This window comes from Ammospiza nelsoni, chromosome 4 (assembly GCF_027579445.1).
Source record: "Ammospiza nelsoni isolate bAmmNel1 chromosome 4, bAmmNel1.pri, whole genome shotgun sequence".
Lineage (NCBI taxonomy): Eukaryota > Metazoa > Chordata > Aves > Passeriformes > Passerellidae > Ammospiza > Ammospiza nelsoni.
The window spans coordinates 56,079,768-56,093,190 of NC_080636.1; the positions used below are offsets into that span (position 1 = coordinate 56,079,768).

General features: G+C 45.0%; 1 protein-coding gene across 1 annotated transcript; it reads right to left on the reverse strand.

Annotated features, from left to right (window-relative positions):
* Positions 1-3,060: 3,060 nt before the first annotated feature.
* Positions 3,061-12,447, reverse strand: COPS4 (COP9 signalosome subunit 4). The gene is made up of 10 exons (XM_059469834.1): positions 12,093-12,447; positions 10,850-10,929; positions 9,972-10,123; positions 8,872-8,975; positions 7,981-8,134; positions 6,722-6,872; positions 6,226-6,396; positions 4,529-4,644; positions 4,106-4,190; positions 3,061-3,611 (listed from the first exon to the last, which is right to left on the reverse strand). Exons 1-10 carry the CDS (start codon positions 12,167-12,169, stop codon positions 3,478-3,480), a joined length of 1,224 nt encoding a protein of 407 aa, XP_059325817.1. The 5' UTR covers positions 12,170-12,447; the 3' UTR covers positions 3,061-3,477.
* Between the last annotated feature and the right edge of the window lie 976 nt (positions 12,448-13,423).

The window sequence follows — 13,423 nt, forward strand, 5'->3', positions numbered from 1 at the left end:
GGTTCTGTGCGCTCGGCTCTCCATCTAGCGGGGAGCTGCCGCCTCCGGATCCCGGCTGGAGCAGGGAGCATCAGCCGTGGGGAATGGGCTCGGGGGGGTGGCACTGCTCTGTACTCACGTTTGGTAAGGAAAAACCCGCAAACATCCCTGTCGGACGGGCCGGGAGCCGCACTGCCCCGCCCCGGGCTGTCACGGTTCCAGGGAGCCGGGGGTGCCCGCTTGGGCACACTCACACAGGTTCCCCCGCTGGCTGGAACCCGGCTTCCCCACAGCCATGTCCCACTCCTCTGGATCCTCAAAGAACCTCTGATCTATTTATATATATATATATATATATATATATATATATATATATATATATATATATATATATATATATACTATATCTACTGTGAAAGTATAATCACAGTATTATACTTTATTAATTATACTATATATTATACAGTTTTATATAGCATGTACAGTATATTATATATACTGTATTATATATATATACAGTGTATATATATATATACAGTATATATATATTGTATTATATATTATATATAGTATATACAGTATTATATAGTATATATAGTATAATATTATAATCTACAATATCATAATGTTATATTATAATAATGTATATTTTTATAATATTAATCATAATTTATATATTATACTAATATAATATATAGTATTATAATATACAGTGTTATACTTTATTTATTAATTTAATGTTGGTGCAGCAACACCATAACAGCTGGAGTTGTGCTTCCAACAAGCACACTTGAACAAAGCATTATACTTTCACAGTATATATATATATAATACTTTCACAGACATTTACAGTTTCACAGTCATTTACATTTTCACAGTCTGTGTGCCCGTTCCAGTGGTGATATTTAGTCTGGGATCTTTTTGCTGTTTATTAGCTCCTGCTGAGTCTCAGGGTGACCAGTCACTCCTTGGCATGGTCACAGCCCCTTGCTGGGGGCCCCTGGCATTCCCCCCACCCAGGGCACAGCCTGTAGCCACCATCACTATGTGTATTCCTCATCAACTCTGTTTTAATTGAGCATTTACTTCTGTTTTAATCAGCATTTTACTTCAAGGAAAAAGAAATAAAAAGAAAACTTTCAAGGTATTGAACCACTGCCCTTACAAGTAATAAACGTAACAGAATTAAGGCAAACAAGATTGCCGTGGAGTGGTAATGATTATCAATACAAAATTATGAAGGATTCTCGAAAGTCACTTATTGATCAACTGTTAGATCATTTAACTACTCATCTAATGTGAGGATGGTGAATCCAGTTTTCCTTACCTAAAACTGTTAGCTGCAGAATAAGAAGAAAGTAAGAGAGTGTATAGCCCCTCCCATTTATGTTCCTATTTGGATTTTTGTGAGAAAATGTTAACACTTCCATGTCAGGTTGCATATCACATGCCTGTATCTCCAGAGGGTGGACTGATAGCACCGAGCATACTTTCCCCACTCTTCAAGCTCTGTGCATATATATAATATATTGCACCAGATGTTCCAAGCCTCTCCCTTTTCAGGTTTCTGTAATGCCTCTAGCATGGGCTGGGCAATGCACTACAGCACTGTCTGCAGGTAAATGCACTTTAATAAATTAGATCTTCCCTGCTGATGTGAAAATTACGCTCCCCTTTCCACAGCATTCCTGTTGCATGACATACCCCAAATGCTGCATGTGTCAAGGCTACAGGTTCTGTCCCTTGTGTGTTCATCCTTGCTGGAGGTGGCTCTGCTTCCCTCACCTGTCCCTGGCTCACCACAGCATTCCCAGGCTAGAGCTGGCCTATGTTGGGGCCATCAGAAAAATCAGTCTGTGGCCTGAAATATGCATCACCCAAAGTCATCTTGGTTTTGAGGCTTGAGTTGGCCACTTCAGGTCTGCCCTTTCAGAAATGGTTCAGTAGAACTGTTTACTGCTTTCCAGCAGTCAGTCCTGGCCCACAGGGAGAAAAGGTCCACAAGACAGCTGTGAACACACACAGGTATGGCTTTTTAGGACTGGATTCTCCTTTAAGTACTGGACTGAAGCAGCAAATAACCTAAATGGGAATGTACATGAATGGCATGCATGGCACACCCCCATCTGCAAAGGGCATGCTCCAGAAGAGCTCTGTGTAGAAGTCAGAGCACAAGCTAAAAAAAAAACAACAGGCTCCAAACTAATAGTGACTGTGTCAGCATTGCTCTTGAAGGGAGAGAAAATTTTCAGCCAGTACCACTTTGAACAAGTTAAAAGTAATTTCCCTTGGAAATTGGTGGTCAAAATACCCTTCAGCCTACCCCCACAACTTATCACTTTGCTCTTACTTTTATGATGCTGTTGTACTAAGATGTGCAGCACTTGCACAGCAAAGAAGATCATAATTGAGTCTACACTCACCAGACAGTTTATTACTGAGTAGCAGTGCCAACACACCTCAAAACGAGGCACTTCTTTACAAACAGTGACAAGTGTAAGTATAGCAGTGTGCATGCTGCTCATTCCTGTTTAAAGATTTTGATTTAATAGCAATCAGTTTCTGCTGTGCTTGACATCCTGAAACTTACTAATTCCTTTCTTCAGGGATGTTTGCCTCATCAGCCAACTTGGTTTTGTTTCTCTAAGCCCTTAAAGAACTGAAAAATATGATGGATCCAGGGTATGGAGCTAGACATGCAACTGAGTGGATTATTGAGTAGATGGAGTTTCCAACAGACTGGAGATAAGCAAGCACAGAAGCCTCTGAACACCCAAATATTTGTCTTGTTTTTTAAATGTTTGTATCTGGCAAAGCACAAGGATGGGTAAAGAGTGCCCAACTCCAGACTGATAAACATCAGAAGGGACACTTCCATACTTCATTGCTGTGCATAAGCATTTCAAGTTAGTCCTGCCTATCACATGACACCTTGACTTGCATTTCATAAGCAAAAAAAGAAAAAAAAAGGTTTTAACATTTTCAGGAGCTGAAAATGCAATTACAAAAATCTGTTTTATTTCAAGTTACTGTTTAAGAAAAATATGAAAACAAAACCAAAAAACCCAAAACCACAGGTCCTTACAACACTTAAACCAAGTGGCTTATCTCAGCCTTTATTAGAATAATTACAACTAAAAGAAACATGGTGCTTCTATTTTCACAGCAGAACACGCACCATAGGAAGTAATGAGCTACAAAGCTATAGCAATACAGTGGAAAAAAATAAAATTAAATAAACCAAACCCAAAGCTTGCTGCAGACATTACAGCTTCTTTAAAATGAAAACCACAGGGCAGAGTGCAAGGCAGAGGCAGCAAGAGCATCGAGCTAAGCTCAGAGAACTGGGAGCCTGTCACACCAAACACGGGATCAGCCAGCTGTGTCCTAAGCCACAGTGAAAGCAGCAGGTGGGCAAGTGAAGACGGTGTTGTGTTTGTTTCCCAGTCCTGCTCAGCTCCCCCTGCCGGCACAGCAGGCAGGTGACAGCGGGCACGGTCACTGAGCCATCTGTGCCTCCATGGCCTGTGCTGTCCACTCAGGGGCTGTCTGACTGATCTTCTCCAGCAGGTTGTTCACCTGGAAACACAGGGACTGAATCTGCTTGTCCCAAGTTGGCAAAGCTTCACGGGCTGAAAAGAAAAAACAACCAATACTGAACAAAGTAAGTCTTAGCAATTCCCTTGCCTTGTCAACTGCAACCTTTCCTTTTGCCACTGCCCTCACCGAGCTCACAGAGGAAGCCTTCCCTGCGGTGACACCAGGATCACTTCTGTACTCAAAGGCTGCAATTATTTTGGCTGCATGTTACAAGCCTAACTCCTGCACTGAAGCAGAGTGGAACAGCGAACGTCCTGGTAAACCTGTTCCCAGAAGGAGACTGATGGAATAAATTCACTCTTTCCTGTGGGTAAGAGGATGCAAAGCCCTCTGCAGGGAGTGGGGGAAGTGTCAAGGTTGTCCTTTGTGGCCAACTCTGCCACCTCCTAGCTACAGCAGGACGAGCAAGCTCACTTCAGGCAGAAGGGATTATTAATAAACCTAATTTCCTGATCCTGGCAGGAACCACCTCAAAAGCTCACTCTGAAAGATGCTAAAAAATAAATTATATTGTGGTTGCACTTACTCTCGAAGTGAACAATTCCGTCAATCTGATCAATAAATCCGTTCATGCGACCCTCAGTTATCATCTGAGATGCAATCTTCTCTGCCTAGAGTAACAAGGAAAGATGTCAGAAATTTAGTCCATTCTCAGAGGAGTTAGAAATTATTCACACTTAACAGTCTTATGGGTTTTTAACAACACAGGGGGGGAAAGAACCTACAGACAGCACTCATTAAATGATTAGATAAACTATCAGTGGCATCTAACTCCACTGTTGCTCATTCCACATTGTGCTGCTCTCTTAAGATGTGCTGAATACTTCACCTTCCTTGTAACACAGAATGTTTAATCATTCCCTAATTTTAACTAGTTTTCCTAATATTTATCACAGATGTTTTCTCATGCCATTCATGCTCCTTGTTTAAAAAGGTAGGAAATGGATACCTTGGCTGCAGGGATCTCCAGTAATGCTCCGAGCTCTTCAAAGGTAATGTTGTTGTAAAGTTTGCTTGCAGATAGTAAGTTGTGTTCAATAACAGCTCTGTCCAGAATACTGGAACCTTTAGGGTTAGATGAGGAAAAAAAAACCCAAAACATTACTGTAAGATTGACAGATTGGTTTATACAGTAGAACAAATGAAAAAATGCTTTTTTTTTTCTGAAGTGTTACATGTGCAGAAAGTCCAGATGCATCTGCCTTGCATCCCTGTTAAGCTGTGCAGAGACAGCAGACAGAAACAAATGGAAGGCACATGGCTGATTTTAAAGCAGATAAACTCTTTATTTAATTTCTAGAGTAAGCAAGGGGACCCCTTGCTACAAGACTTACTGTCTGAATTGAGGGGGTTTGACCTCCTGTGACCCTAGCCTGACAAATGGAAAGACCATTGGGGGTTTTCTTATTGTTCATTATGGCTCTTAGGGGTAAAATTAACCTCTCTCTTACTCTGCTTGTGGTAAATCCTTATCTGATGTCTCTTCCCTTGACTGAACAGTTTTCAACAATAAAACTCATTTGCCCCTTAACCTCTAGCTGAAGATAAACACATTATTAAACAGCAGCTAACCTGCATTCTTTAAGGACAAACAGTACAGGTTATAAATAAACAACAAAGTCACCAAGGGAAGGAATGCAGCATATATTGCTAGCAAGTACCTTTAACCCAGTTTTCACTTCTACAAGTACATGGTTACTTATTATTCCTTAATCAACAGTTATTTTTCACTAGGAAGATTTTCCTGATTCAGAGGTATTTCATGTTTATGTATTTTTCCACTTTTATATTCTTCCAGTCAAGAAAACTGAGACCAGTGTGTTTAGCATACTAGTTAAATCATTACTTGACATTTTTTCTGACCTAGTATCATGTCAGTGGAGATGTGTGTGAGGTCCAAACCATCCCCTCACTATGTCAGGAAGCAGTTCCAATAAATGTATCATCAGTACAGACCATTTATGGCTGCATGCCTGTCCATGGGTTTCTGGGCACCCTACTCTCAACAGTGCCTGAGAAGCTCAGGAGGACAAAGACTCCATTAGCAACACTGGAAAGTTGTCAGTGATGAGGACTGTACAAGGACATGGAAAGAAAATGTGACAAGTTATCTCACAGACAAGTATTTTAAAACCTTAATGGCAAATCAGAAAGATTAACTACATCTAAGTAGCTTTACTATCTAACTATACATGCTGAAAAATATTTCTCAAATGATGATATAACAGTAATAAATTCTTTTCCATGACCCTTCTTGACTGATTTGGGAGGTCTAACTCCCATAGATGAACACCTAGCATTACAAGGTGTAGGGGGATACAATATAAGAAAATAAAGGTAGTATAGAAAGTAATCTTACCCCCTAAAGAGTTGCAGCTGGGTTAATTATTAGAGATTGGGAACAGGCCTGATTTTAACAGGCCACAGCTGCAGCCAATAAGAAGAGTGTTATAAAAGAGTGGATTGGTTGGTTGAGGGGAACTGCAGTCGGTTGGCTGCTGAGAGGAAGAGTCAGTGCTTAGAGGAGCTGCCCACAAGAAACACCAAGGAGGTACAAAACTCTAGCAAATTGGAACCCTTGCAATGTCATGACAATAGAATTCTTGCGCTATAATGACAACAACAAGGTTTTAGAGATGTGTGTACCATCAGCTGTAGTCGCTTTCTGGTGAGGCATTAGCATGGCTGCAAACTCTTGCAGTTGATTTCCACGGATAATTCTGTCCAGATACATTTTCTCCAAGATCCCATAGGCTGCAAGCTGCTGGCATCTCTCATCCTTGAAGAGAGTTGCAAGCATGCGGGAACGCTGTTGTCCTAGGGAAGACAAGAGGAATTCTCATACCTGACCACCAAAACACTGAGTACTTAGAGGTAAACAGCAGGAAGTTATCTTTTTTCCCCAATGCATGCAAATAACAGCCAACAAAGCTCTACTGAAGGAGGAATTTGGTTGTGCTCAGTTCACAAAGGCAAAGATATTGAACTAATCCAACTCTGAGCTAACAGTCTGCCACCATGTAATTCTGACATCGTGGTCACAACTTTGGATTCCTCACCAAATCTCAGTAATAGAAGTAATACACAAGCTGACTTGCTCCAGGGAAAATCCTTTTACACAGAATGGTAAGGTGTATTTTACCTGCTGATGCCAAAATAGTACAATGCAGGGCATGTTTCAGTGCCTCCAGGCGCTCAGTCTCATGGACAATGCTCTTGTAGGACAGCTCGTTGTACCTCTGGGCAGCCTCAATGAACTTCCTTCTGTAGTCGAGCACCCGAGCATAGCAAACCTAGAAAGGAAGCATAGCTCAGGAAAAGCAAAGCAGCAGAGGAGGCTGCAGAAGACAGGTGTGTAAAAACTGCACACTGTCAAGTGATAGCTTCCATAAATACTGCTCTTCTGCTTCCTGGGGAAAGGTGTGCCTTCAAAGAATTAGCTTGACTTGACAAGTCCTTGCTGAAGTATCAGGGAAATCAATTGCAAGGGCATTTCCCACCACTGCTCACATGTTAAACATTACAAATATTGAAAAGCCAAGCATTGAGCCTAAGTAATTTAAATATTCTACAGCTGATACTGTACTTGTGTGAGTTTCCCCTTCACTACTGGCACTGACAGCAATTTATGTTTCAAGTATTTGCTTTTCCCTTTCAGCACGGGAACACCACCTAAAATTTCTTCCTTTCTTTATGCTTTTTTAAGATTCACAGAAAATATTTACACTTTCAACTGAGGGCACACTTCAAAATGTAATAAGGGATGAGGAAAAAAGGAAAGGGAAATCCAACAAACAAAAACCACCAGATGCTGAGTTACTGCTCCTGGCACATCTGAATTTTAAACACCACCACACCTGACCAATTCTGTTACACTTAGTCATCACTGCTCCTCACTTACTAAAATGGTTTGAGAAATTTGTGTATGAACTATGTACACTGTAAACCCACAAAAAAAGCAGGAATGTCAGCAGTTAATTTACTATTTAAGACTTTAAGCTACTTTTATGTACAGAACTTATTTAATTACTTGGGGGTGGGAGGACTACTACTGTCTCTAATATTGTATGCAATTTTTCCCCTCAGATTTATAGACAAAGGTGGAAGCAATATTTACAAAAGTATTTCAGATGCTTTTTAGCCTACTTTTATTTTCTATCAGTAAAGCTGGCATTTAAGGAATCATTACATACTTCTCTCCAAATGGTAAGGAATGACTTGTTTAATAACTGCTGAGTTGTGTCTCTCAAGCTCCCAAACCCATGTAGCTTTTCCCTCTTTGTCTTTTTTTTCATGATGAAATTTTTAATGGCACTGCATTAAGACATCTTAATGTGGAAATGTCTCCCTTTAGAAATGTCTCTCTTTAGAAAGAGAAAGTAATAAAGCAGGTTAGACAACCTTATAATGGATTTGCAGCTGTTCATTAGTTGATTCATTCTGAAGCAGGGAAGCTCGGTTGATGTAAGCTTCTGCTTGAACTGGGTCATCATCTTCCAGATACAGCCTGGCAATTTTCAGGTAGGTCTCAAGTTTATAATCTACATTGTACTGCCTGCAGAGGAAAGAAAAAAGCAAGTGCTCAGAGTTGCTCCAGAACTACCTGTGCTCTTAGCAGCTTTAACATTTCTTATGCTTCTGAAGCACTTGGCATCATTTGCTTTACCCTGCTTTCTTCTGCCCCACTGCCGAATTAGTGCTTTCTGTACAAAGTAAGGGAATTTGAGATAAATGCCAATACAGAACTGGCTCCTGCAAACAGCAGCTGAAATAATGCTGCCCACCAAGACACAAATGCACACTCTCATAATCTGTTTATTGTGGACTGGAAGTTTGCTACCAGTGGTGAGCCACTTAAGAATCAACAGTGCAACATATAGGTGCTAAGTAGGCAAAACCTACATCAATTCCTTCTATGTGCACAATGAGAAAGGGGGAAGGACTGCCAGAGAAAACTAACTGCAAGGGTTCTACAGGTAAAAAACCTAAACAAACCAAACTGAAACAAACCCCACCTCACAAGCACACAAAAGAATCTCCAACTGCATTTGTTAACATCCAAATCCAGTTATAAACTATGTCTTCATTTTAAACTGAGAAGGTGGACACATTAAAACACTGACACCTTCCAATAACCTTAGAAACAATTCTGCAAAATACTATTAAAAATACTTGCTTATCAATAACACTAATTAATAGTGGGTAGTTTCTGGAGCAGCAAACGCCAAAATTCTCACTTGCTGCTCTAGTTCAGAGAGAGCAGTTAACACCACAGAACTGAGTGTCACGTACTTTTGCCCTGTTTCCAAAGGGATCCCCACCAACACTTGTGCTGCGTTTCTCCAGTCTTCTTCTTTCTCATAGATTGATGCAAGATGTTGCCTTATTGAAGCCACCTGAAGGACAATAAAATCAACAGCAAAAGTAACCATCATTTACAGAGCTTTTACAAAGGTGAAACAAATCTTGCAAGAATTGGAGCACCAAGAGTCACAAGCCATTTCTTGCAGTTACATCTCATATCATGCCTGTGAGGTAGGAATGACATGATCTGTGATTAGATCCTCATGAGAAACTTCTGCTTTGGAGAGCAGCTGTCAGCAGGTAAAGTATCAGTGCTTACAACCTGGGTTTTTAACTGGAAGTGTGGGTAAAAGCAAATAAATCATCTGATGTATCTGATTTAATTTATGCACAATCATGATGACATACATGCAAGCCTGTTTAGCTCAAGAGTAAAAGCTCCTTAAAAAAGATGAAGAGAAGCAAAATAAAAATAATGGCAGAAACTACCTTGACTTTCCACTTCTATACTAGATCCTAAGGGATTTTTATATAAATAGACGATACTTTTGTTGTGCATTTGTACAACAAAACATAGAACTGAACTGAAAAAGCAGAGCAGCATATTTAGTAGTTAAGCAGAGTAAGATTTCAAGAAAATACTTTTTCATGGTAAAATGATTATGGCTAAAATAAACACACAGAGAAAATTGATTTATTTTGAAACAAAGCTATTTTTCAAGGTGCATGCTCTTCACACCACCTGTTTCACTACTTGGGTAAAAGGCAATACAGTGAGTAGCAGCCTGTCCCTCCAGACACCTCCAGCAGCTCAAGGACTGTTTCACTGGAACAAGCCAATTACTGGAAGCAGAGGAATTACATGTCCATCACCATGATGAAGTGACAGTCTGTAATCTTTGCACAGTCCTAAGTGCTCTCTGCATTTAGCTCAGGTTTTCCATGCACAGGACTGAAAAACTGGACTCTAAGTAGAAATATCTGTTTTGAGCAGCTTTTTGCAAGGTTTGAAATAGTCAGCAGACAAGGAGGGGAAAGACTAAAGCCAAACCCACAAGCCAAAATCAATTTCACCATTGATGTCTCACCTGTTCTTCAAATGAAATAACTCTGGGCTGTATCTTTTCCAAGGTGAAGTGGTAAATTTCTTTGGCTGTGCTGTCAGGCAGACTTGGAAGATGTGTACAGAAATCTGTCAGCAGCTGCCGTGAGATCACCAGACTGACATTCTCATTCACCACTGGTTCAGAGGTGCACAAAAGTAAAACACAGAATGGATGCAGTATTTTTCAGTGCCTTCACTACAGGTCATAATTTGCTTTTACATTAAATTTGAATATTTAAATTTTAAAAACTATGCAAGTGAAGGGGATTTTATTTCCTTTTTTTATAAAGGTGGGTTTTTCTATTCTTTCAGAAACTGTTTACACTAGAGGTCACCAGAGTTCTAACCCCTGACAGATAAATGAATTGTTCACCTTGATTTACAGTTCTCAGTTGCTGGAATATCTTGGACAAAGTACTTTTTTGAGCTAAATCTCACTAAGCTTATTCTCAACTTTAAAAACATTACAGGAGATATAATTTACAGAGATGTTCCAAACACTCAGTACAACACACAAAAAACCCAATCCCTAACAATTTCTTGGCAATTTCACAAATCGGTGAAGAAGGAGGCTGTCAGTTTAAATACCACTTGGCATCCAGTACCAACTCCAGCACTCAACAGAGACAGCTCTGTTTTCACCTTCCACTGCTGACAGGTTGGAAAGCTGTAATAATCACAAAGCTTACAAATCCATTCCCTCTTCACTTCTGAATGTGCTGGTGAGGGCTCCTCTTCCTGTTGTGTCTGAGCTCCAACAGGACAAAAACATATTGCATTTACACAGCTAACAAATACACAGCCCCACAGACCTCTGGCCTCCACTCAGTGTACAACCACTTACACCACTTATGCACTTACTTGCTTCTACAAAAGCCTTGAGAGCTTCAAGCTGCTCCACACCCGACAGCTGAATAGCTTTTTCCAATATCTGACGGTATCTGTCCATAAATAAATTTTAAAAAGGTTAAAAATCACACATTTTTTCACTAAGAACTTCTGCCTCTCTGCGTACTTTCTATGTCAGAGCCCTATTCTTGCTCATACTTTCTACACCGTGAGGTGGCAATTCTCCAGTTTGTTCCCAAGTGTCACAAACGCTCACCTACAATTGGTACCTGGCTCTTCTTAAATCCCAGGACTGGATTCTCAGGTAACAGAGCCCAATCATTTTGTTATCCAAGAACATATGTGCAATTTTGGAAGTTTAAAACAAACAAATAATAATTAAATAATAATTTTTAAAAACTATCAAATGCCCAGGATAGTGCATAGAAAAAGTAATGAAAACTGTGCTGCTCATAGAGTCAGATTAATCAATGTAGTCAAACATACAAAATGCCACATTCAATGTGACTGAGAAATAGTGTTGTAATAAATATTATGTTACAGCCACTTGACACCAACACAGGTGTACTCCACGTGTTTTCAAGTGTTTATTCCTGCAAAACACAGCAAGTTCTCTTTTCTTGTTTCAGCAAGCTAACGAAACTTTGCCTCAGTGTGTGTGAAGTATCACATCCGCGTGGAAGCCACGTTTTGAGGGGAAATTTCCAAGGTTTTACACGAAAACCCTAAAAGTGACACAGCCCCGCTAGAACACAAGCAGGTGGCCAGGGAGCCAAAGAATTCCCGGTGACAGATCCGCACCTGGCGGGTCTCCCGGAGCGAAAACCTCCGTGACACATCGCGCCACGAGCTCAACCCCTCAGGGCTGCCGCTTAAAACACGCACCTAATGACAATAGCAGTAATAAAATGGCAATAATGAAATGGCAATAATAAAACGGCAATAATTCTTAATAATAACCAGACAGTCGCTGGTACATCCATGGCAGCAGAGGAAAACAAACTCCCCGGCCTCTCGCTGTAGCACACCCAGGGGCAGCAGCTGAGCCTTGAGGGGGCTGAGCAGACCTGCCCGTGAACGAAAAAGCTACACAGCCATGAGGTGAAACCTTCCTATCTCGTTTTTATTCGAAGAAACGCGGCCACAGGGCACGACCCACCCTCGCAGCGCACGGCGCCCCCTCACCCCGCGGGCGGCTCGCACCCCTCGCCCAAACGCGGGGAGGTGGTGGCGGCGGCGGCGCCCGGCAACTCACTTTCCGGCCAGGTCCTTGTGGGAGCCGCTGGAGTTCATCAGCTGCGCCAGGTCCTGCCTCACCGCGCCCGCCGCCATCTTGGGAGCCGCCTCCTGCTCCCACCATGGAGCCGCGCGCGCCGGCGGGAGGAGGGAGGGTGCGTGTCACGTGTCGGGGAGCGCGCGCAGGCCGCGGGGGGGAGGGGGGGGCGGGCGAGCCGGTCCCGCGCGCGGTTCGGGGAGGAGGCCGGGGGAGGGATATCCCACGGGGTTATCCCACGGGAATTACACCGCGAGTGGGATACGGCCGGACCGGACCGGGCCGGGCCGCCGCCACCGCCTCCTCCTCCTCCTCCGCGGGTGGTGCCCGCGCGCGGCCCCGGAAGCGGACGGCGGGGCGGGGCGGTCCCGGAAGCGTGGGGCGCTGCGCCGGCGGTTGCCAGGGCGGCGCGGTATTATGGGATGCGGCGGGGGAATGGCGCGGGGCGCGTGATTTTGAACAAACGCGGCGGCGGGATCGGCGCGGGCGCGGCCGCCGCCGCCGCGGCCGCCGGGAGCGGCACCGGGGGGCGCCGGCACCGGCCGGAGGCATCGCTAGCGGAGAAAGGAGAAGAGCGCCCGCCCGCCCGGTGAGTGCGAGGGGCGGGAAAGCGGCGGCGGGAGGACAGGGAAGGGGGCGCGGGCACGGCTGACAGCCGCCTCCCGCCGGGAAAGAACAGGCCCGGCCTCGCCGGGCGCTCTCCCCGCGGCGGGCCGGGCTCCCGGCTGGCCCCGCCGGCCTCCCCGGGATAGCGCGGACAGTCGGTCCCGGCCGCCACTCCGCCGCGGGGGTGCCCGCCCGGCGCGTCCCTTCCCCGCCCCGCCGCTCCCCGGGGTCAGCTGCGCCCGGAGCCGCGGCGGAGCGGCGGGGTCACGGCGGCCCCGCGGCGCGGTCAAGCTCCCCTCGGAGCGGGATCTGCGCGGGAGCCGCCGGTGCGGAAGGGGTTGGGGTTCGCGGCTCGGGGGCGGCGCCGGGGCGGGGCGGCGGGGGCAGGTGCGGCGGGGGCGGGAGCGGCGGTGACGGGCTGAAAATGGCGGATCTTTCGAAATACGGCGGCGGCCGGCGGCGCTGACGGGCCCGGGCCGCCCCCGCCAGGTGAGAGCCGGCCCGGGGGGCGCGGGGGCAGCGGCCGCGCTGGCCGCACCGCGCGGGGCCCGCGGCCGCCGGGGCAGGCGCGCCGGGCCAGGAGCTGGCGGGGCCCGGCTGCCCGGCCCGGGGACAGCCAGGCGGGCGGCTCCGGGGCCCGGGCGGTGTGCGCCGGCCGGGAAGAGCGGGTCGCTCCCGGGGAGCCGTGCCGGACACGGCCGCGGCGG